Raw genomic sequence first — 26,092 nt, forward strand, 5'->3', positions numbered from 1 at the left:
TCCTCCTCCCTGGAAGGGTCTGGATGGGGAGGTGGTCTCCACCATTCCTCTTCTTCCCTGTCCCTGACACTTGGCTTCTTTTAGACATCTTCTGGAAACTGTACGGTTCAGATAGGCCTTCACAATATCAGATGCCTCTTTTTAACCAGCCAGTATTTACTGATGCTTCATTGATGTTTCTCATGAGGATTTTATGGATGCCTTTATGGATTTTACTACAATTTTGTATGTTGTATCCAACTTTGATATACTTTTATGAAATTGTGAGTTATAAAGAAAATAAACAAACTCTAGATGCATTTTAACTTTGGGTGAATGCTTTGCATAGCACAAAAGGATGGGTGCAAGCTACATTTATCCAGAAATGTCCTCCCAACAATCACCACCAGAGATCTGAACCCAGGTTTACAATGTGTGCACAGTTCTCATGGGGGTGATTTTACCTAGCAGGGTATTTTACCTAGCAGGGTAAGTTATAAGCACTCATTTCCTCTCATTCCTGAGGATGGGAGAAAAATTCAATTTATTTTTCATATGAAGGTGAACTTACAATATTTGTGATTTTCAAAACAGCATATGAACAGAAACAACCATTGACATCCACCCTTTTCTGAATTTTGCGGTGCAGTTCTGCAGTCAAGCAAAGTGAACAAAGATGCATATTTGTCAAAGCAGCATATAAAAACATGCTTTGGGGGAGAAAATTGCCCTAGAATTCTGAAGAAATTCAATAAGAAGCTTTTTAGAAAAGAAAATTGCTGCAGAAATGTAGAGAATTGAACTTTAGATTGGAAAAATGAGTCACTGAGAAAACTGATAATTGACATATTTGCCCTTTCCCCTTCTTCGCAACAAAGTAATTTTTCCCAAGGGTACTTTGCAAAAGAGAAAAAGTCATTGGACTAGTTTTATACATCACCCCATTTCCTTCATACATTTGCTCATTTTCAGATTTTTCTGAGGGCTAGCAACTTGCTTCTCTACATAAACTGAAATTTTGGCATTAGATTCTATAACTCTCATAGCCATGCAGATTTATTACCATTTGATAAGAAACAGACAAGTATTATAACAGAATTCAGTCAATAGCACCATTCAGTAAACATCCTTTCAATTCTGCATGTGCTACTTGATGACAGGAAATGGGAAAAGTGGGGATATATATTTTCTATTTTTTAAAAAAGTCAATATAAAGAAGAGGCTAAAGCTCATTGCCATTGCCAAGAAAAAATATATTTTATCTATCTGCTCTTAAGTTTTTTATAATCTCAGGAACAGCCTCAATACAACCTTTTACATGCTTCTCATGAACATTAGTGAAAACAATTCCACATCAGTCATATCCAAACATTTTAGGAATTTAATTATTTTCTCTATCTGCAGGACCCCAACTGACCTTAGCAGGTCGAGGGTTCGTGCATTAAGTGAAAACACAAAATTGCGTGGGATGATCATGACCCCCACAAAAATGCTCGCCCCGGGGTCATACATTAAATACAAACCATTCATTGTAAGTTGATTACCTACTGATAGCAACGTTGTACTGTTATTTCAACACAAATGATGCTAAGGAGTCAAAAGGGAAAGCAAACTATCATTAAAAGTGGAGCAAAAGGGAAGAAAACACATTGATTTAAATGGGTGGGATTTTATTTATTTATTTTTAGTTGTTCATAGCCCACCTTTCAGGGTACAAATCCTTCAAAGGCAGCCTACAATTCACATTAAATACTTTGTAAAACACACACACACACACACACACACACACACACACACAATTAGCAATAACAATATATAGAAGGTCATCTAGATCCTTCCCAGAGGGCAGCTGGTGACTGATGGTCCAGACTGGGGTGGCGTAGCGGGATAGTTCTCTGAGGCACCTGTCATCCTACCCAGTGAGCAGTTTGGTGGTCAATGAGCAACTTGCTCTATAGAAGTAACAGAGTCCCTAAAGAAAGCCAGTGTCTGAGGGCTTGGACTGAATCATATTTGACCTCCACACATCACATCGCAGAACACCTGTTGAACGAACCTCTCCAGGACCTCTCCCTTTCTTCATGGTTGTCACATGCAGCAGAAAAGGGTGGTAGAGTCCTGATATTTGGACTGTACCACTTGAGAGGGTTCTGCTGAGGTGCGCCATTTTTTAAAAATGCTCCCCCGTGTTGCAACATACAAACGAAACCTACCTCAAGTCGAACAACCTGGCAAGGGAGAGGGGAAAGTTCTAACCTGGCTTCCTCCATGCCATCTTAGTGTTCTACTTGTATGGGTTTTTGAGCACTTAAAAAACAAAAAATTACTCCCCCACCTGTAGTCTGAGGTTCTACCATCCATGCTACCACACCAAGACTCTAGCACTTCTTCTCCTCCTTGTGTAGATCAGGTCACAAGCTGCCCTGGATTCCATTCTTGGGAGACACAGAAGAAATAATAGTTCCTCAGCAGCCATAAACTGCTTCAGCAGGCCAAGGATGCAGTGGTCAAAAGTTCACTGCCACATTTCTCCTTGTATTCCAAAAACTAATCACAAGGGATTAGTCACTACCCTGGCTAGGAGAGATTCAGGATGACTACACACCATACATTTAAAGCACATTGCTTCCCCTAAAGAATTCTGGGAACTGCAATTTACCCCCCTCGATCTACAATTCCCAGTACTCTTAACAAACTACAATTCCCAAGATCCTTAGGGGGGGAGTCATGTGCATCAATTGTGCTTCAAATGTATGGCATGCATGAAGCCCAAAGCTGAGCTCACATTCCCTATAGCCAGTAATTGTACCTTTTCTGGAAGGTCTGGTTCACATTTTAAAAGCTGTGGCTTCAACGCTGGTCTCTCACAGAAAGAATTGCGTGGTCTCACGTGATTTTCTGGGTTCTCTCCATTTTTGTGTGTGCATGAGAGAAATTTCTAACCTTTCAGGTAAACTCAATCCTCATCATGGTCTTTCTGATTTAGAATCACCATCATCATCTAGAACAAAAAAAAATCAACTGCTAAGAAAAAATGAAATCCAGTCTTCTCTGTCGCACTTGCATGCCACACATAAAGAAAATCAGCTCACACACCAAAGCCCAAAATCATATAATATAACATATATGTGCATGTTCTGTATTCCATACAAACAGAGCAGCCGCTGACAAGCACAAACTCTCCAGATGTGTTATGTAGCTGCTTCAGTTGGCTGTTCCTTCTGCAAGGCCAAAAGAAATATTAATCATTTCATTTAATGCTAAGGGGATGGGACCTCCTCTCATATTTCAGAAAGGGGCTGGGAAGTAAAGGAAGCCAAAGATTTTCCTATTTAAGGCCAGAGCAAAGGAATGTCTGTGGCTGAGTTGTGTGAAGGGCCCGGTGGCTGAAAGGGCAGGAAACAATTGATGGTGCTCTTTTGATTTTTCTTTCCCCCCACTTTTTTTCCTTCTCTCTTTTGCACATAGAGTCTCATGTCTAATATTTTTTAGACATGATGAGCTGTGTGCAGGGAGCCGTTTTGCTTTTCCTTGCTGTGTTGCAACCCTCAGTTATTTTGGCACAACAAGATGGTGAGTAATTCCCACTTAAGATTTTTCATGGATTTTAACCGCTCTGTTTTTCAACACTTTGTTTCTCCTCTTGCCATAAAATCAGCACTGAGCAAACCCATTTTCCTGTCGCCGGTTGTAGCATGTAGTACTAGCCTAAATAAAACAAACTTTATCTGAGCTTACGCATTCTTGTGCACCGTTTTCTTAGCTTAAGTTCTTTGCATCCTTTGCTTTGCTTGACAAGTTCTGGAAACTTTTTAATCTTCCTTTCTTTTAGCTGTTGGAGTAAGATTTGTGAATACTAGTTCAGCAAAATCTGGAAGTCATTTTGGCATATTCAACGAGGCTGTATCTTCAGCTCCTTGCAACATGACTGTTTTTTTATATAGTAAAGTATTGCTTTGGTATACAGGAACATGTACCTTTTAAAAGAAAACTTTAATGTCAAAGGAAACACTTTTGCAAACCAGAATGGTTGTTCCAGCTTTGGGGAAAGATTTTCCAGCTGTGTGTGGTGCGTGGGTGTGTTACTTCTTAGACATAAGCAGAAGGATGGAACATACTGCTCTAATATTGTACCATTATTCACCAGAGGCTGCTTCAAGCTTCTACATGATCTGCTTGCAAACTCCTTTAAGATTAAGCAGAGGGAGACTTACATCTAAGTAATTATACCTAGGATTGGGTTGCTCTTGGTGCATGCAAAGAAAAGATCACTTGAAAATGAATTGGTACTAGATGTCCTATACCTTTTGTAGTACAGATGCTTTGTGACCTGTTTTCTTTTTAGATCTTTTTAATCAGTGTATACATTTTGAGCTTTGAGGTGTGCTATGAGGTGTACCAGAAGAAACTGTGCAACGTTTTATTTATTTGTGCACAGAACTGGGTCGATGAAACCGGTCACAAACTATTCATCACCACCAAACCCACTCACGCAATCCATAGCTGTAATTATAGGAAAAGGGTTTTTTGGAACATTCTGAAATCCATGTCCAAAACACGCATCACGTTTCCTGACAGAATTCAAGTTCTGTACAAGCCAGGCACTCTAGAGACCATAAGAAAAGGAACCACCAATAATAATCTTCATTACCTAGAAAAAACTGCATTGCTGAAACACGTTACTTCAGATCTTATGATTTATCTGAGATGCATGTAATAGCAACACATTCAGCAAACAAATGCTCAGATTTCAATGTTCACCTAAAAGACACAGTCTGGCTGCAATTCTCTTCCCACTTACTTGGGATTAAACCCCATTTAACTTGATGGCACTTACTTCTGAGCAGACATGCAAAGGCTTGCACCCTCAGATAGCTATCCCCACCACGCTCCCCAATATTGATCATTCATGTCTACTGATTTTGTGGTTTCCCCCTGTATGCTTTGTCTTTCATGCAACTATTTGCAGTGTGGATGATGTCGGATGTTCAATTCACATCTTAGTGAATATTAAATATGAGTATCCAACACCATCCCTTCCTTGGTTAACCATCAATCATCCATCTTCCAAACTGCAAGAAGGAAAAATTAACCATTTCCACCAAAGAAGCATGTGTTTTTTCAGTGCAATTGCATGAAGGAAACTTCTCTACATTTTGGTTGCTTTCCATATTCCATTGCCTATTTCACATAGATATTTGTGCCCTTATGGTTATGACTATGGATTCTGACATGGTGTTTGGTTCTAGTTGGGAGTACACATTCTGGGCAGATGTAGCAAAGGATTCAATGGTGCAGCCCAAAATGACATTTTTGCAGATTGTCTTGTCATGGGTGTTTCATTATTTCAGTGCCAGGTTAGATTTAAGAGGCAAGGACAAAGAGATAAAATTACCCTCGTGAGACTGGGTTTTTGTTGGCATGGAATAGCTCAAACACAATATCAGGTAAAGTACTTTCTTAGCAATGTATCTTTCCATACAATGCAAGTTTCTAGGCTTCTGTTCTAGAAGCAATCTCATCTTTCCTCACTCTTCCTCCCATTTTTTCCTTGCTCCCCACAATGGACAATGACAAATCAAAGGCTGTTCAAAACCTATTTAGAGAGACAATGTATGCAATGAAGCAGCAGTATATGGTTGGTGGGTGTTAGTGTTTATAAGGATGAAAAAGAGAGTTTCTAATCACATTATAAAGTGCTCTGGATGTGTCAGAAAGAATTTCCATTTGGTCTATATCAAATTTAAGTCAGTGCACTGTTTTTCTTAGCATATCTTGCCAACTGACAAGCTCTGGCAAGACATTAAGGAAACTGCTGAGGATATACAGAACTGAGAATGATCAGATGTAGCCCTACGCAATGTTCTTCTTCTTTTCCATAATAGCTAAAGAGGGGAATGAAATAGACTTGCACCATGATTCTATCCTACCTTCCTATGGTGACAGTCACATCACCACCAGTTGCCCACTTTGTGACATCTACATCTGGCAGCTGAGATACCCTATCCTTTATTCTATGCTGATATAGGTCATCTTAGAATCAGGCTACAATGGCATCTTTGGTCTTAGTTCTGGCTATTGGGGAATATCTGAGTATTTGAATGATGGTTCTTTCACCAGGGCTCTTTCTTCCTTGCAAGTCTTGTTTAATTTGTGGTTCACCAAGATGACGTTTCCTGGTTTGCATGAACATTTGTTTGAGTCAAGTCTTCTCCCTCACCCCTGCCACCGCTCCAGCTCTAACTAACCAAAGCATCAGCACCTATACTGAAGGGCCATCTAGTGGTTGCTAATTCTCCTCCAAAAGAATACTTAATCATCCTATGCTCCAATTAGTATTGCCCACTGTACCACATGAGCCTCGTACCTAGATCCATATAAATGATGAACATTTGCTATATTGGTTAAATAGACCAAAAAGACTTGTCATCCAATAGCACATTCAGAAAGTGATAAGTAAAGGTGTTTTCTTTGGGGGGGAGGTGAGGTTGCCCTTGGAGTAATCTCAGCACTATCAATAACTGCAAAGCTTTAGCTAAATTGCAAATGAAAAGATGCAACATTTAATAACTGGACTGCAGCCATGCTAGATAGGCTTGGGGATTAGTGCCAGCCTTGCTCTTTCATGTTTGAAGCCTCCTTATGGGTGCTTCAAGAAAAGTTATGTGATTAAGAATTGCTTACATCTAATAGCTCTGCTTTCCATTTCAAAGCATTCAAGACATAAGGGGCAAACTGAGTCGTGCTTGGTTCTTGTCGGCACGTTTTCTGAAAAGATATGACCCCATTTGGGGTTTTGCCAACATTCGGATGTACAATAGAAGCATGTTCACTGGGGAGCAATCAGTTAAAGTTGCTTTTGAAACAGAACAAAAACATTTGCAACTATCATTCCCTCCCCCATCCCTTACATCAGCCTCCTCTGGGATCTGATTTATATGATACCTCTATGTTGCGGTTGCCCCTTCCTTATGGCTTAATCCCACAGCACAGCAATAATGTTTAAGTTGGATAATCATGTAGCATTGTCATGTCAGGTGGGAACCCACCAGCACCACACCTTCCTGGGTGTTGGTGGCAGTGGATGGATAACGTTCCACACAACCTATCCCTCCCATCTGATTATCCTATTGGGTTGGGATCTATCCATGGGGAAGCACCAGCCACATGCAACAGAGTTAATGTATCAATCAGCTTTAGATTTCCATTCCTGAAGCAAAAACTTGGATTGAGTCTTATGTCACCTGCAATCAGGATTATGTTGTCTGAAATAAGAATATAATGGACTCTATCCAACTTGTGCAACAGACACCTGTACATGCAATGGAATTTTCTATACCTCTCTGCGTCCCTTCCAGCTTACCACATGCTCTCTAAAGCAGCTCTGGGGGTTTGAGGGCCCCTCCAGAAGAAATGTGGAGGAAAAAAGACATCTCACTGCCCAAGCAGAACTCCACTCACACTACGCTGGGTACAACCCCATGTGATCTTCTGGTTTGTCAGTTACAATACAAGCATTTGATGACCTGCACAAAGCCCTGACATTGATTATAGTTGATGGCATTTAAGCTTTAAATGGTGCAACTGAGAAATAGGCCAAACGCAAAACTTTCCCCATGATACAGGCAAGTAGCATGGATGGACCACATTCATTGGATACATCTGAGAGCCATTGGCTTAAGACTACTTCATGCATTACCTTTTGTAACTGGTTCTGCTTCTCGTAATACATGTGTGTACAGTGGTACCTCGGGTTACAGACGCTTCAGGTTACAGACTCCGCTAACCCAGAAATAGTACCTTGGGTTAAGAACTTTGCTTCAGGCTGAGAACAGAAATCACGTGGTGGCGGTGCGGCGGCAGCGGGAGGCCCCTTTAGCTAAAGTGGTACCTCAGGTTAAGAACAGTTTCAGGTTAAGAACGGACCTCCAGAACAAATTAAGTTCTTATCCTGAGGTACCACTGTAGTGTCATTTGTAAAAGACTTCTGTGTGGTTTCAATTAGGGGTGGGGAACCTTAGGTATGAGGGCCAAATGTGACCATTCAGACCACTCTACCTGGCCCTCGGGACTAACCCCAGGCTACACATCCTCCTCAGCCGCTCATCCCTCTCCCCAGGTAACATCCCTCACCAATGCAACTTCGCACCCACTTTGAGTGTTTTTGCCTGGCTGAAATGTGTCCTTGCTTGCTTGGCTGGGTGAAGCATAGAGAGGCATGTGCGAGTCTTAAAACACTTGTATGAATATGGATTGGGCTAAGCGTAAGCAACCTATTTTCTCAATTATTGAGTTAGTTGTTCAGAAAGGCAAGCCTTTCCATGTGTTGCTTGAAACCAGGGATGGGAATGAAAGCTGCCAGCTTTCAATCTGCACTTGATTTGGAATCTTTGTTTCCCAAGGCTAAGCATGAAAAGCTGTCATTAGTTCACTGTGGGGTGTGTGGAGGGCACAGCTTGTAGACGGCTCTATGCCCAGAATGCTATTTGCCTTCTGTTTTCATTCCCTAATGTGGGAAGCGCAACCTTTCCCATCTCCGCTCAACCAAGCCCACTTCATCTCCACCCAAGGCCTAATCATGGACAACTCATTTCTTTCTTGCATTTTGTGTGGGGATGTGAATTACTGGGAGATGGCTGAGCAAGACATGCTTGAGACTCCCTGCTGTAAAGGCTCCTGAGTAAGAGCGCACAGCTGCGCATAGCTGGCTTGAGCAATGCTGATTGCCACATTTGAAATGAGAGCATTCTTGAAAGCAAGGGCCTTGAGGGGATTCAGAGTGTTGCACAATGTAACCTTCAGTACAGAAAATGGTCTGTGGCTTCCTGTGATTTAGAAAAGTCCAAATCTAAATTAAGTTCCAGGGAATCCACATCCTTTAGGTGAGTAGGTGTTCTTGGAAATTAGGCCAGCTTCATAAGTTTGAGGAGGCCTATGGTTTGATGAAAATTAGATAATTACCCTTCCCTTGCATGACTTTCCATATGTGCTTTTTGACTCGAGCCCAAGATCCATCAAACATTTTCCTTAAGAAGCTGGGGAAAGAATCCATTGCTTTATTGCAACAGGGTAGCGCTGAAGTTTCTTTTTCACTGGCGCAGATATTATTTTACTTATTTTTAACAATGTTGAATCAATGCCATAAGGTGCTCGATAGATCTTGATGCTATAAGCAGAACCTCTCTCCCTTTCCAACTTTCCAGCTTAATCTTAGACTTCGGTGGTTAAAACAGAAGATGGAGAGCAAGAATTCAGATGGAGGGCTTGTTTCTTTCTTTCCAAAAGATGTCGTCTAGTCTAATTCTGGCATTCATGTTAGACATGCTATCAGTTATATATATTGGAGAGCCTTTTGCTGATTCTTCCCCCCCCCCCCCCATGTTTTGGTGACCAATGGGAAGTCTAATGCTCATTCAAAGTGACAAGGTGTTAAAATAGAAAGTTGGCTGTGCCCTGGTCTTCTGAAATATAGACACTTTCTCTGCTAATACAGTTGCTTGGTTTGTTGAGGATCTCAGGCTGTTGTATTCTTGATTTCTACCATGATCTAAGTCATTGGTCTTAATTTCTTGTGTCATGACCTGCAACTGGGTCACAAGCCAGTTCTAGGTTGACATGCTCAAGAGAATGAGAACAGATTTAGGAAGGAGGATATAATATGTAAGTCCAACAATTAAAAGTGAGTCCTGGGCCATCAAGGTGACATGTTATGCTCCAAGTAGATGCAACCCAGGCTTAAACTTGTATTGCTGTTCAAGCTGCTAGCATATGCTTAAAAACCTCCCTATCCCTGTGAAATTTAATTTAACAGCCGTTTATTTCTCAGGGTGTCCAAGTTGGCATGTTTGCTCAGGCTATAAAGCAATGTGAACAACCCATACATTCTGTGGCCAAATTTTCACCCAGTGACACTGAGCAGAGCAAGGACAGCTGCCAACAAAATGGCTCAAACAAGGCCTTTTAAGGCTCTGTGGTCCTCGGCCCATTCACTCTGAAACTTCAGTGCATTCAGGATGTCTATTCAGTCTATAAACCATGAAACTTCCCCAGTGTTTCCTATAGAATCCTAGATGATTAGTTGTTTCACTTTGTTGTTCTGTTCTATCTTTGCATTTATTTATCACAATTTTTTTGGCATTTTTTAATTATCTGCTCCAAAGGCCTCAGGTTATCTTATTATCTTATTATAATCAAACAGAAGCCCTACAGGGTAGATGATAGGAAGGGGTAGTCTGAGCAAGACTTTGGACATAGGTCTCCCTAGATATGACCAATCATTATTTTTATAGATTTATTATGTTTCCATACCACGTTTTCCTCCAATGAGTTCAAGATGGTGTACATGGTTCTCCCTTCTCTATGTTATCCTTGCAACAACCCTGTGAAGTAGATTAGGTTGAGAGGCAGTGACTGGCCCAAGGTCATCCAGTGAGCTCACACACAACATTCTTCATGGATCTGGTCCAGTTCCAAGAATTATTAGACTAACTCTATTGCCTAAGCAATTCTGAAAGAATTTAAGTCCATAATCTGACACCAATTTTAAAATAAAGGAAACTCAATGGGGAAAATCCAAGCGTTCTGGTTTCACAACTATTCCTGTAAAAGGATATGCTGTTGAGTGGCATGTGGTGGTTGATTTTCTAATTTTTGCACATTGCTGAGGTCTAAAGACGTGATGAATTTGGCTTGTCTTCCTCAAAATGTTAGCTAACAGCTTTTAATTAGTCTTTGAATCTATGGATCCAAGAGCCAAAGTAATAAATTATGTAGCCTGCTCAGAACATTTCTTCAACAAGCTTGAGCCTTAATTTAATGAGAACACCCTCTTCCATTTTTCATCCTCCTCTTTCTTAAGCCAGTGCATTTTGCCCAAATGATGGATTAAGGATACAATAAAGATTTTACAGTTGTGTTTTATGGGCAGAACTGGACATTACAACAAACACAAATGTGTTGCTAGGGGTGGAGAAGAATGTTTGATGCTATTCCATTCATTTGCCATTTCTATTTCATAGTGTTCATTTTGAAATTAATGAATCTCGAACTCCCCATTTAGTTAAGTTTAGCTTATTATTTGGTCTGAAATGAATGACCACCACATGGAGTGCCAATCTTACTATCTTCCTAGTGAGGTCTAGTTTTAACAGCAACCAAAGATATGAGGTGGGGCGAAGAAACTGTGTTGTGTTAGATGTTGCAGTGGAGGAAAGAGACATGGAGCAAGATGGTAATGTCTAGTTCTATGTTATGCTTAGGGGCACAAAAATATCAGTAGTAGAACATGTTTGGACCCTGGGTGAGAACCCAGAGGCTAAGAGTGGAGTGTACCAGAAGGAAAATGAATTTCTATTGGTTTATATATATATATTGTAACTTTGTATTAATGTAACATTTTTATATGTAACTGTGTATTTTTGTAATATGCAGTTGCCTGTTGTTGCTTCTTTATTGCACACCACTTAGAGATATTTTAATATATTAAGCAGCATAGAAATTAAAGAACCATAATCAAATTTTAAAAATAACATAAATCCAGCAAGAAGAATGAAAAACAGCTTTGGGTCTTCCTCTTTCCCCCAAAAAAGCTCAACAACTTTGGTCAATCCAATGGGTAGATCACTGCCAGTGTTTTTATAATGGGAGTAGATTGCAGTCTCTTGGGAGTTTTACATCCCTTACCTAGCCCAATCCCTGCAATGCAGGAATCTCATGACAGACAGTCGTCCAACCTCTACTTTAAAACTTCCAGGGAAGAAGAGTGCACCACCTCTTGTGGGAATCTGTTTCACTGTCAATCAGCTCTTACAGTCTGAAAGTTCTTCCTGAAGTTTAGTTGGAACCTCCTTTCTTGCAACTTGTATCCATTGATTCAGGCCCTAGCCTCCAGAGCAGGAGAAACCAAGCTTGCTCCATCTTCTATGACAGCCCTTAAGATATCTGAAGATGGCTATCATATCTCCTCTGTCTCCTCTTGCAAAATGAAGTTTCAGCACACACATACACCTCTCTCCCCACCATATTGTTTTATTTCACAGTGATCCTAAATACATTTGCCTATACAATATGGCAAAGTAAGTGTCACCAATTGTTGCATAACTCATGTGATGTTTCATCCTTGGGCTCCAGCTTTATATTCAAATTGTGATCAAAGAAGCCAAAGGTTCATTGCAGAGTGGTGGCTTTGATTCAAAGTAGTCTCTTGTTCCAGGTGAACAGTCTTTTCTATTGCAGTCTAGCTATTGACACAAGTATCAATCACAACATTTCAGCTAGTCTATGAACTGGATCAACTTTTCTTTTTTACTAAATTTCCCTAAACTTCACTTTTTGGTGACCTTGCATATGCTGCACTTCTCAGTGATTGAGGGCATGGCATCATGAAATCTACTTCCCTATCTCCTGGTTCAAATCTACTGCTGAAAGTAACACATCCATTTTTTCTTAAGAATAGTGGTTCCACAATAATTCCAAATCATTGTAGATATGTGCACATTCATCTTTTAATGTTATGCCTCCCCCATCAAAGCCCCTAGATAACAAAGACATACAACAGGGGCAATTCTTTGCCAGTCATAATTCTCCCTGTTGCATGAAAAGCTACATGTACTCTTTTTTATTTTATACTCCTAACACCAGTCAGCTGGGTCCGATTTCCAAAGTTTGGAAACTGTTTCATGTCAAGATGACAATGGAAAACATGATATAACCCTTCAAATAACAGTCATTTTGTAGATTTAGTTTGGGAGTGCTTCAACCACTGGGTTTTTTTGGCTGTGTTTCATGAAACACAGCAAAAGAGATTCCTTTCCTATTAGCTAACAAACCACTTCCATTTTCCAAGATTTCATGTTGAATGAGCACTGCATTATTTTTTAAAGTATTTTTTAAAAAATGTAAGTGAAGAAGAAAGAATATGCAGTGTCCTTTAGACATGCCTACTTCTTCTTCTTAGTTACATAAAATATATACATGAATGCCTGTCAGCTTGAGGGAGGTGGGCAGAGCAAGGGATCATGTTCCAAAACTTACCTCTTATCATTCAGCTGAATTGCTACACCCCTTTGATAACATATTCTTCAGGTACTACAACTTAATGTTTATTTTGCTAGCAACCTTTGTACAAAATGGTTTGTGCCCAGAGGGTTGACGGCACAGGCCTGCACAAGCTGCAAGTCACCCAACTAATCTAGCATAATGGATGCAGTGAGGCTTTGATGGAAATTCAAATACATGGCCTCAAGCACATCCTTTTATGCAGCTTGGTTCTTGCAGGGCTGGACCACCCCCACCTTTGAACATTTGAGTAGTTTCTGAATCAGAAGGCTGAGTACAAATGATCTTCCCCCTATCTCCCATTACAATGCAACTGATACATAGGGTTGCCATATTTCAAACAGTGTTGAGCTATTTTTGTGGAAATACGGTAAAAACGACACTGCCGACATGCTGCCATATGTCTGGATTTTCCCAGATATTTGTCCGATTTCTGCCCGGACACTGCTGCCGACTGGTGTATATTGTATATGTCCGGGGAAATCCTGATGTATGGCAACCCTACCCATGTAACCTGTTTCCTTACCAAGTCATAACTGTGTTGCCAATAATGGGAGTCAGTAGAACAAGATGTTGTTGTTGATGATGATGATGATGATGATTTTCCTAGTGATCAAAACCCAAAGGAATGATCACTTAAAAATACCATAGGTTGAACAAACACCAGAACTACCAAGTGATACCATGCAAGAGGAAAGACTAGTATAGAAATGTATCTGGTTTTTATTGTAGAGAGCTACAATTTCCAGAGTTCCTGGGGAAGAGGGGTTAAACCAGTCTGGGAATTATAGCTCTGTGAGGAGAATAGAGGCCTCCTAACAACTACCAGTACCCTTAATCCTCCCAGGATTCACTGGGGAAGCCATGACTGTTCAAAGTGGTTCTCACTGTTTTTTAAATGTGGTCAAGATGGGGGATGGGTCTTTGTTGTGAGAACGCTCATTCCCTATGAACTTCTGTTCCTATTTCTCATGGGTTCACAGTTCACAGAATGAGTTGTAGGCAGCCTCATTTGCATTCCAGTTCTGTCATCAATACAGTCTTCACTCCAAACTAGGTGCCTATTACAGATGAGGGAATTCCAATGCATGCAGTCCTTTGTGCGTATAAATCTTTGTACCACTGAACGACACAGCTATGCCACAGAACAAGAGAGTTTCTGAGCTGCTAATCAGTCCTGTCTCCATTCTTGGGTGAAACACACAGGTTCCCATGGCAAGTGGAGATCACGTATCAAGAGAAAGCAAGCAATCCCAAATTAATTTGCATCCCTGTTTATATAAAGAGTGCCTAGTTTTTCATAATTCCTGTTTCCCATCTAGAAACTGGTGTGTTCTGCCTAAGGATGGTAGCTGAGCTGCGTAGCAGTTGGTTGTAGTTACAGATAGTTGGGAGGACTGGACCAGCCATTATTTGTTTTCTCCTTCCCAGCAGGCCTCAAAGCACCTGAAAGGGCCTCATTTGAATATCTGCTACATCCTCCCATGCGCCATTTTACCAGAGGAAGACATGGATGACTTTCTTCTTTCTTCCCATCCCACCCTTTGCATTTTCAACCATCTGGTCCAGTGTTTCCCAAACTTGGGCCTCCAGCCATTTTTGCACTACAGTTCCCATTATCCTTGACTACTGGTCCTGCAAGCTAGGGATGGTGGGAGTTGTACTCCAAAAACAGCTGGAGGCCCAAGTTTGGGAAACCCTGATCTAGTCTGATGAAAAATTTGGGGGTACTCATGACCCGGAAGCTGTACGCCGGCTCCCTCGGCCAATAAAGCGAGATGAGCGCCACAGCCCCAGAGTCGGTCATGACTAGACCTAATGGTCAGGGGTCCCTTTACCCTTTACCTTTACTAAGTGTCTGATAGCTGAGCAATCTCACCACCTGTCAAAGATGGCCTGTGGGCTTAGGGAGATGAGATGGCATACTCACCACTGGGAAACCCAGCAGAACTGAACTCCACACATCAGATTCTGTCATTCATTTTTTGTCAGCTGATAAACAGGTGGCTATGATTTGAGTGAAATGACCTCATGAACCAATTTGGGCACCCTGGTGGGCAAAGACTGGCCCAAAGCAACTTGTTCCCCATCCCTGACATAGCTGCATCAATGTAGAAGAAGTTTTGACTCAGAAGCCTTTCAAATGGCCTCCATTTGGTGGTTCTTCAAAAGAGAAAGAAAAAAACCAGAATAAAAGTTCAGGTTGCAACATAGTTTAAGACTATCTCAATCTTAAAAATATTAAGGTACCACTATAGCAGTTTGATACATTATTTATTTTTAAAGTATCAGTCTGGGATAAAGAAAAACTATCTCCCAATGCCATGCATGTTTAGCTTAGAAGACCAGGACAGATGCATAAAGATATTTCAGCAGAAAGCGCATAATGTAATGTATATGAAGAGTTATGTTTTAGTTGATGTGCCCGATAACAAAAAACTTCCATGTAATTTCATTTTATTTTGTAGTCATTTATTTTAGATAGCGAGCTGGATCGCTTTAATGTACATCAAAATGAATTACCTGAGCTAAATTCTCCACTGACTTATAAGCCTTGGAATCATCCAAGCCACTTATAAATTAGCTGAGAATTAGTCTTCTGCCAGGGATGAAATATTGCTGCAGTTTGAGACAGACCAGGAATGCATTTCTTTCCTATCTGAAATATAAATGTACTGCAATATATAAAACCTTGACATCTCTGGAGGAAAGTAAGGTATCTCCATAGAAGTCCTTTAAAAGCTCACTGCATAGAAGATGTAGCTCTTCGTCTTGGCAGGAGAAGATCATTTCCCCTACTTTTGAGATTTTTTCCCCATGCTTTCTCATGCTGAACGGGAAACCCATTTGGCAAACTCAGACTTGAAGCAGCTCATATTTTGACTTGAGTATATTTGGGTTTCCAGGTCCTCAGAAGGAGAAATATGCATCACAGGTTAAGAACATAAAAACCAGAGCCTGTCTGCTGGACCAGACGAAAGTCATCTAATCCAGAACATCCTGTTTCCAGTTGTCACCAGCCAGATGCTATCCCCCAACCTTCACACAGTGAGTGTGAAGGTCCGCAAGGAGATTTTAACTGCCTGCATCTGAACATAGACAGAATCCTCCCTTTGATCAGGAAATCTAATTGCACAGGGCCAGGGCTAGTCTTGCACTGGGCAGAATGAGGCAATTGCCTCAGGCAGCAAATATTGGGAGGGGAGTGACAGTCCTCGCTCCCTAGCTGTTGTTTTTTTCCTGAGTTCCCTAACTATTCCTCTCTGTTGGAGATCAAAACTAGGTGTCTGCTGTCCTCACATGTGGGGCAGGATGCTTTCCTGTGTTGCCAGGGTTCAAGCAAGATTCCAGGTCCACTTGACTTCTGTACATGCAATGCCAGGGCATGGTGGGGAAGAGATCATGTGCTTTGTGGTACATATTACTGCCAAAGGCAGCAGAATGCCTTGGGCCAGCCCTCTACAGCTGTGGTTTTCAACCAGTGTGCCATGGCACCCCGGGTTGACTTGAATGATGGTCAGGGGTGCCATAGGCAACACTGGCCTCTGTCCCTTTTTCCTTCCCTCCCTCCACTGATGTCCTCTCATGTCTCTGCCTTCCAAAGGCTTGCACAGTTGTTTATTGCAGCAGCCCTGGCTACAAGCTCCTCTTTGGGGCAGGGGTGGGGCAGTTCAGAGACCAGGGGCAGCAGCTGCAGCTGCCTGAAGGACTCCCAAGGAGAGGGGAGAGGAGAGGAGGCTGAGGGAACACTCCACAAGGGTGGGTGTTCAAAAAAGGGTGAGAGGCTGGCAGCTCTGCAGGCAAGGGGTGATACAACTGGGCTCCTGAGCCCCACAGGGGTGCTGCAGAAAAAAATGTAGTTGATCAAGGGAGCTTTGGACTCAAAAAGGTTGAAAACCTCTGCTCTATAGAGTTCCTGGTTTGGGAGAGGAGCCTAACTGCATTATACTGAATGCAGGCTTTCATCTTCAGAACTTTGCATGGAACACACAGAGTTTGGGAGATCAGCCGGTAAATGGGGACACTGGTGGAAGGACATTTTGAGGTAATGCACATTCTTTTGAAGACCTTGCCATGCGGAATTCAAAAATACATGTTGCCTTTTTAATTATTCCCGATCACTCCTAAGTGGTCCATAAGAAAGGCTTGGCTTTCTTCAAGGTAATCCATAACACTGGTGTGGTTACATATAAGGCCTTTTGTAGAATGCAAAAAAAAAATAAAGAGATCACACCTTTGGAAAAATGTTGATTAAGCACTCCCATTTTTACTTGCATGTTTCAACTTTGGGGGCATATCCCTGCCTGCATTTATTCATCCCTTTTGGCTAATGGATTGCTATACCAAACAGCAATTCATTGACTGGCTGAAGACATTTATAAATCGCATTTGTCAATGATTTCAGGGCAGGGTACAGTAAAGCCTCATTTAAATCAAAAGTGCCTCCGTTCTTTTTTTTTCTCTGGCTGTGCTGTAGTTTTTCTCATTGTCTACAAGGCTGCTTCTATGTGATAGCTTACTGGCAACTTCTTTGTTGCTTATCTCTATCACACAAAGGTGACTAATGGCAAGCCGTTACTCTAATCTAATGTAGAGACTGATGGCAACCTTTCCAAAATAGCTATCCCAAAGATACAATGACCGTGGTCCAGAATGGTAAGATTGTACAAATGTGGAAATAAATCAGCATTCTAGCCATCTTCAGGCATTTGTTACCTGTGTGAAAGAAATATCTGAGGTGAGCCATGGGGATGAGCCTGAAGGGTCCACCACCACCACCCCAATCACATTTTCCTTGGCAGATGACCCGAAGTCAGGGTCCTACTTTACTCATTCAGCTCCCCCACCCCTCACATTTTAGAATCCATATTTTCCCATGATACTCAAACGTGCAGGAACCCTTCACAAGTGCAAGAGGCTCCTTGCTTCAAAATGCTACCCTCCAACTCCGAAAACTCTAAGGGGGTGAAGCTCACATGCTTCTCCCTGCGACCCCACCCCAGAGAGTTTCCTTAACCCAAATTGTGGCTCCTTTAACTAGACTTCACTGTGGGAACAGACCAATTACTCTGAGACAGTTTTCGGGCAAATTAACAATGATGTTCAGCGATTGGAAGCACATGTTATAATCTTCTTGATGCAAGAAGCCAAACATGATCGCCGTGTTGTAATTCTTAAATTCATACATGCATGAGAATGTTTACTTGATTCCATCAGGACTTAATTACGGGTAAATTAATTTAAGAATGGTGTCTTCGGTTGCAGTGTACAAACCAATTGTTCTGGGAACGTCCCAGTCAAAGAAAATGATTGCTGTTTCGGATTCTCAGGTCTCCTCGAATTGGAGACTGCCCTTTTGTGCATCTCACAAGTATGTGGAGGGAAATGGCTTCATGAAAGCATGCTGACCTACGTGATTGCTGCAACATTTGAAGTGGGTGAACTCACATACCAGCGAGCTTCCGATCACATAGAGAGGTCCCTAAACTACCCCAAAATGTGGAATAGTTAACCAATTCTCCTCCAAATATTGTTGAGCTGTACCTCCCATCAACCCAGACTTTTGGCCACGGTTTAAACACAGAAAAAGTTGTACGTAGGTCAGAGTAGAGCCTGCTTCAACACAGCCATCCTTTCCACATACATATTTATGAAGAGCTGTGAGAACTGAAAGAGGTACTTGCATTCTTCAGTGCCTTCTCTAAAGCCATTGGTTTCAGAGGAGGTTAATCACTCTTCAGTCCCACCGAAATCAGTGGTGTTTGAATTTGTTGCAATGCATTTGTTAAATGCAAGACATCTCTCTGGATTAGAGCCAATTTAAAATGCCAATTAAAAAAAACACCAGGCTGTGTTTTTATTCAGTAGATTCCTGGGATACAAAATGAATAGCATTTAACCTACTTGCCCTGTTTAGAAGTTCACTGGAAGTATATGGTGGTGGGAGCAGAACTACACAATCTAGCCTGAAGGTCCCCATTCCTACTGGCTATAGCTATAGGTTAAGACTTTTGTAGTTGACCAGGAAGATCTTGAGGGTTAATCTTCTTGTGTCCTGCTGAAATATATGCACAATCCTTCACACTGCATGATTGATGCTCCTCATTGTGTGGAAGATTCTCAGTGTGTTCAGCTGAGAAGCACATTCCTCTTCTGCCCCTCCTACTCAATATGCAAATGTTGGGGTGGAGTCAGGAAACATAGCCCTGCCTGGAGGCACCATGCCTGAACAGGGCTGATGCATTTGTAACATCCCATTAGTACATGAATTTTACTTGAGGTGCTAAAGCAGTGCTGGGGAGAATGGTAGACTCAGCTGTTTCTCACTCTGAGGAAAAGCCATTAGTTTTTGTTGGCTGATTCATGTTTTTATAGTTGTTGAATTTCCTCATATTGGGCAGCTACTGCTTTTGAAAGCCAGTGGTCCCATAAGAGTCACTGAATCTTCTGATGTGTTGACCCATTTCCTAAGACTCCCCCCAAAGTGCCACATGATCAACTCAGCCCATGTGGTCTCAGTCACATAAATGCCTCTGCAGCATGGGTCCTCATCACATTGATGCTGCTTACAGTATGCTGGGCATCTCATTACAAGGCCATGTAGCTTGTTAGGTCTGATCTCTCTCTCTCTCTCTCTCTCTCTCTCTCTCTCACACACACACACATGCACAAACACACAACCTTTCCCACAGCCTGCTTAGCAAGCCTGCCATTGGTCTGTTCCTTGCTTACCTCACTAAATCACCATGTATCTTTTGTCTATCCTCAACCTATTTCTGGTCTTCAGCCAGAATGCAAATCACCATGGAATGGAAGAGAAGGTACTCCCATCTGCTGATGCAAGTATACCTGAGAGAAGTCTAAGGGCCTCTTCACTGGTGTTGATGATGAGTAGGAGCTCCTCCTTATGCTCAACTTCCTTTCACACAAAAGAAACAATTCATTCCTTATAGTGTCACCAGCAGCATGAAATCCATCCCTGTCCAACTTTTTGTAAGTGCTAATTGCTTAATTTGCCTTCACTGCCCTGGAACTGGGGAATTCAGGAGATGAGAGACGGAGAGGGGGAACATAATTTTGTGAGCAACCTAGTAGAAAATTGATGTCACTCATGTTCAGTCTAAATCATAAATCAAGTGCTGAGGCGCATGGCAAAGGAGCCTTGTTGAACACATGTATCTGAATTTCAACCTGCGTGCTGTACAACGCAAGCTTTTCTTGTATGGGCAGTCATGTCAACTTTTGCAGCTTAGGGATCAGAGACATTGCATGTAGGAAGAAAAGCCTCGTGTAAAATAACAAAACGTACTATAGAGTCAAGATAACAACATGGTAAAACAGGCAGCGGTAAAAACAATGCTTATGTCCCAAAGTCCTAGCAAAATAAAGTTTTAGAAACTTCTTAATTGGGCATCAATACAGGCAAAATGGGATAAATTCTGGTGGCCTTGAATCACCATTCAGCTAGCTATGGGCATTGGTGAAGAAACACCATTGGTGGTTGCACAAGCTCATGGATTAAGTCAGGCTTCCCCAACCTTCAGCTCTCCAGATGTTTTGGACTACAATTCCCATCATCCCTGACCACTGGTAGGCTAGGGATCGTGGGAGTTGTAGGCCCAAACATCTGGAGGGCCGCAGGTTGGGGATGCCTGGATTAAGTCCATATTCTGATGTCATGTAAACATAGCAGGATGCAGTGATTCTCTTGGTATTTGGGCATTATATTTGTAGTTGTCACTTGTTATTATGAATCAGTCAATTCTGTTTCAAAAAATTGGCCTGTTTCCAAGGTCTGAGGATATTGGGCAAAGAGAAAATAATGTACAATTTAATCCAATCTAACATTTCTTGCCCAAGGAAATGTCATTTTGCACATTTTCTTCTCATTTCTCATTGCAGTGGTGCACCATGAGCTTGAGAAAGAAAGAAAAATAGCATGTCTTCAATTTGCAATCCCACCAATCAAAATTGCTCATATCCATTAATTTAAAATAGCTAGTTACAGGTAGGTAACTCTGTTGGTCTGCCGTAGTCGAAACAAAATTTTAAAAATTCCTTCCAGTAGCACCTTTGAGACCAACTAAATTTGTTATTGGTATGAGCTTTCGTGTGCATGCACACTTCTTCAGATAGAATTTTTTTATTTTAAAAAAGCTAGTTTTAGTTGATGAATCTACTAATACAGCCAGTGAAAGAAAGCAACCCAACTGGTATGTGCTGATCCAAAATCAAGCAACTGATGATCAAGTGAGCCAACTGGAGTGACAAATTATAGATCCGATTAAATGATACATTACTTTCACTTTGCACCATATCCTCCAATAGGGACCTTTGTTGAAGTTTTGGAAATTTCTTTGCCACTAAAGAACCGAAGCGGTCCCAAACATTTACATATTTACATCTTCAGTATAGGCATAAGATTGTGTTTCATGATGTTGTGATGGCAGAGAAGTATCCTAAGATAGGAGTCAGCAACTATAGGGAGATTGGTGTGTGCCAATCCAGAGGCCAAAGAAGGGCATAAGAACAGTGTAATGTGGCCAGAGTGAACCAACAGTCTCAAAGGTGGGTTGGAGAAGACTTTTGGCTGCCACCCTAAACTCCCTGCCCCGCCCTAGCAAAACTAATTGATATAAGTTCTTGCGTGGTGTTTCATCTGTTCCTCAATCAGGCTATTTAAGCTGCCAAATACACAGTTTAAAATTCAGTATACAGTAGATTAAATGCATAATATGGTAATAATCATTATCATGCCACCATTTGTGATTTTTTACTTCACTAATTATGCTATTTATTATAAACTAAAGCAATAATCCATCGGGGGAGTGAGGGAGGGAGAATTCTATAAAACATCTGGATGAATTTAAGTGCTGACTGTTCCCTCAAATGATACCAGAGGCGTTACACATGATTGTGTGCATCTGTACAAAAAGAGAACATTGTATTTTTTACTCTTCTTGGCATATAAGCCCCGGAGGAGTGGTGTAGGGAGTAGTGAGAAAATGTTTGGGGGCATGTGTCCAAAACTCCATGCATTGTGTAGGTGTTGGGATTTTGGACTTGTTTGCTTGCGAATCCTTTTTTTTCTCCCCATCCCACTCCATAAAGATATTCATACACAAAGTGTTCTGGTGCAATGGAACAATTAAGAGACATAGCACTGCAAGTCAATAATTATGTATATAGGGTTTGTTTTTCTTACATAAGGATTACCTAATCATAGCAACTGATGGCTGTGAGGCATTCCTGCTGCATCATAAATACAGGTTATAAAATGGATTTTTCCCATTGATGCACCATTTATTGAAAGAGGAGGAAGGAGTATGGGAAAGAAAATAATGCATAACATAAACAGATTCCATAATTCCATAGGGCAAAATGAGTTAGAAATCACTACAAATGACCATTGCAAGATTATTGGGAAATCTCTGCAGTTGCTCCAGCAGGCTCACCGATGAAATTATTTGCTGTAAACAAAAATATTTCTTACATCAGAGTAGGAATCCCAGCTCTACTGTAGACACGGTGTTTTTCGGCTGCAAGCAAGTGGTTGTTTTAAAGAGAGTTCAATTATGATCTGTTTCTTTCAGCTCCCTATTCTGGCCAGCCAGGTGTTGTTGTTTTCAAGTGCTATGCAAAGCCTTCAAGACCTGTTTGCTCAGATGCTATAGTGACCAGGAAAAGAAACAGGCAGCAACACCATGACCAACAATAGTTCTCTAATTTCAACCCTCTTCAGCAGCAGCTTCCAACCTGGTGCCCTTTGGATGCTTTGGGCTACAACGCCCATCATCCCTAACCAGTGCAGCCATGTTGACTGAGGCTGATGGGTGCTGTAGTCCAGAATATCTGGAGGGCACCAACTTGGCCAGGCTGCTCTGGAAAGGAACTTAAAAGCTTGTATTATATTCTCCCAGTTAACACTGGTTCAATGGGAGCAGCTTGGGTGGTGCATCTTGTTATTACTGTTCTGTAGAGCCCCGGTACTACTGGTTCTGCAAAGGGCATTTCCTTACACAGAGCCCCAGGTGAACCCTACATTGTATTTGTGGCTCTAATGCAAGTTAGCTCACCTAGTCACTTCAGCTGTGGGGAAAAGCTGAGCGCACACTCCATACCTTCCAACATAACGCGACCCAAATCTATGGCACCATCTTTCAGGTCTGCACTACTGTGCAAGTCACAGGACCAGTGTTGGATTTATGTATAAGCTAAACAAGCTATAGCTTAGGGCCCACTCTCTTGCAGGGGCCCCCAAAATATTCTTCTTCTTAATTGTATTTCAATATTAATATACTTCTTCTTAATTGTATTTCAGTTCAACAATTACTTTGATAAAATACATATTTTGTTATGTGCAAATGGCTTGAGATACCTGTTAGGTCCATAAATTACCATATAGCATATATTCAACACAAAAAAACAGCGACAATTTGTTGCTGACAAAGGACAGCTGGACATAGAAAGGGCCCCATTACCTTCAGTAGCTTAGGGTCTCATCAAACCTAAATCTGGCCCTGCACAGGACCCATGCGAGATCTCGAGTCTGCCCCCAAACAGGGTTTTTTTCAGACACAGTGCCCCAAAATGCCTCCCAAAAGTACAGCCTGAGAGCACACGAGAGGCCACTGTCCTCTTGCAAGAAAAAATAGGGTGCCCTGTGTGTATTTTCCCCCTGTTTTTTCCAGGGCAATGGATGGGTATGACACTGCCTCGGGCATGTCTCTTTTTGTTCTCCACTTGGATGAATGAGGGAGCTGTTATAATGGGGAAGAAATTAGGGATTCTAGTGATTTTAGTGAGGTCGTATCCAAGACCTCACCCTAAGCTATTGCTGGATCAGGCTGAAAAGCCTGCGGAATTCTCTCCACATTCTAGCTTTGTTAAAATATTCTTCTGCCTATGTCTTTGCAAGGGGGAAACACCCCACATGAGTATAAAGACTAGCATAATCCACAGAAGGACAAAAAGACTCCTTTCATGCATGCTCTTGTGTTATATTCACATCTAATTATAAGTCTTATGAGCACATTTTTTCCACTCGCCCGCACTCAGCACTTATCTAATTGCCCAAACTGAAAACACTCTGCAGTTTGGCTCAGCGATCCAATGAGTTCATTTTGAGACTATGCTTTGCTTGTATTACGATTCTCGGGATGGAATGAACATCTTAACTTTTCTTGTAAACATTGCCATAATAACAGGCACCGGATTCTTTGGCACCCCACTCCAAGGGAAAATAGATTTTGATGGCCTTCATTTGTGTTGGGTAAATGAAAAGGGATATTGTTCCGATTCTCCCCATCAAATGTCTTTCAAGGTGCAGGTGGGAATCCACCCAAATTCATGGACAGGTTTTGTGTTGCTGTTTGTAAATCCCATTTCTGTGCCCATCGCCCCTTCACATGCATGCAAATCTGTGTTCGCCTCTTCTCACAAGTCATGCAAACGTCACCCTTCTCCATTCATTGACTCACACACATGACCACATGTGCATTCTAGAATATGCATGTATGTATTATATACATAGGGACGTGGGTGGCGCTGTGGGTTAAACCACAGAGCCTAGGACTTGCCGATCAGAAGGTCAGCGGTTCGAATCCCCGTGACGGGGTGAGCTCCCATTGCTCGGTCCCTGCTCCTGCCAACCTAGCAGTTCAAAAGCACCTCAAAGTGCAAGTAGATAAATAGGTACCGCTCCGGCGGGAAGGTAAATGGCATTTCCGTGTGCTGCTCTGGTCTGCCAGAAGCGGCTTAGTCATGCTGGCCACATGACCTGGAAGCTGTACGCCAGCTCCCTCGGCCAATAAAGCGAGATGAGCGCCGCAACCCCAGAGTCGTCTGCGACTGGACCTAATGGTCAGGGGTCCCTTTACCTTTACCTATTATATACATAACCTGCCTATTAATGGCAGAGGCAGCACAAATCCTTTTCAGGTTAAACATGGTGTCTGTGGGTGCAAACGTTTCATTATCTCCTCCCTTCACCCTAAACAAAGAGGAAGACACAAATAGCCTCAAATGTCTATAAGTGACCAAAGTAAGCAAGCTAGGCTGTGCCCAATAGGTTAGGAAAACAAACTCACCTGACAACAATTAGCACAAGAAACATCCTTGCTGACCTCCAGGAAGATCTCCATCACTGGCACTCCAACCCCAGCATAACAGAACAATCCTAACCTGCAGATCCACTGGCTGGTGGCAGTTCGGAAGGAGTGAAGGTGCCTGGGACTGGGAGGAGGAAGAGTAAGACAGTTTAGAATTACAACAGGGGGTTGAGGATGGTCACAGCTCAGAGGCAGATGAGGGGAAAAGCTGGGAAATAATGGGAGAGGAGGATGCACGGGGGGGGTAACAGCTGACAGACACGGTGTCTTTAAAAGCATTCCAAGCCCCACCCCCATCTCCCAGAAACCAGCAAGCCTTAAAAGTAGGAGAGCAAAGAGCTCAAAGACAGAGGGCACGTAGTAGCACCCGTAGAAGTGATGAATGAGGAAGCGGGAGAGATAGGGGGTGGAGATTAACTCTGGACAACGCCATTATCCAATAGGCTGGGTTCTAAAGCCTCTCTCTGTAAATACTGAATAAAAAGCGGACGGTAAGAAACATTTCCTTGTCTTTGTACATTCTTGGGCAACCGGCCATGGGAGTCGCTGGCAGCAGTCTGACACCCCTGGTGCAGGACCGCTTCATCGGCAGTGGGCATGTCTGCCACAATGCCTGTAAATAGCTCCCCAGGTGTAGAGCTACTGTTGGTGGTTCCTTTACCAGCCCAAAGTAGGCCCCGAGGTGGGACAGTCTAAGCTGGGACAGGACAGGAAGGAGGCCAAGGATCCTGGAGAAGTAAAGGGAAGATAAATAAAGAGAATATATGTGCAGGGGAGGGGAGAGGAAGGAAGTCAATGTTTATCTGGAAACCTATTCCCAGATAAGTCAAGAAGCCACATCTGCCACCTGGCCAGGAAGTACAAGCCAGGGCTTCAGATGTAGCAGAAAAGCTGCCTTTTCACATACCTCCCCCCACTTAGAATTTCACTTCTTTTGAACAGATATA

The 26,092-nt window shown here is 42.1% G+C and overlaps 1 protein-coding gene across 1 annotated transcript in view; it reads left to right on the forward strand.

Annotated features, from left to right (window-relative positions):
- The first annotated feature begins 3,323 nt into the window (after nucleotides 1-3,323).
- COL3A1 (collagen type III alpha 1 chain) overlaps nucleotides 3,324-26,092 on the forward strand; it is a 93,874-nt gene continuing 71,105 nt past the window's right edge. Inside the window, exon 1 of the mRNA XM_081023358.1 lies at nucleotides 3,324-3,552. Coding sequence (XP_080879484.1) covers nucleotides 3,474-3,552 — 79 coding nt within the window. The 5' untranslated portion in view covers nucleotides 3,324-3,473. The remainder of the gene's footprint in view (nucleotides 3,553-26,092) is intronic.

This window comes from Podarcis pityusensis (genome assembly GCF_964106645.2).
Source record: "Podarcis pityusensis genome assembly, chromosome: 1".
Taxonomy (NCBI): domain Eukaryota; kingdom Metazoa; phylum Chordata; class Lepidosauria; order Squamata; family Lacertidae; genus Podarcis; species Podarcis pityusensis.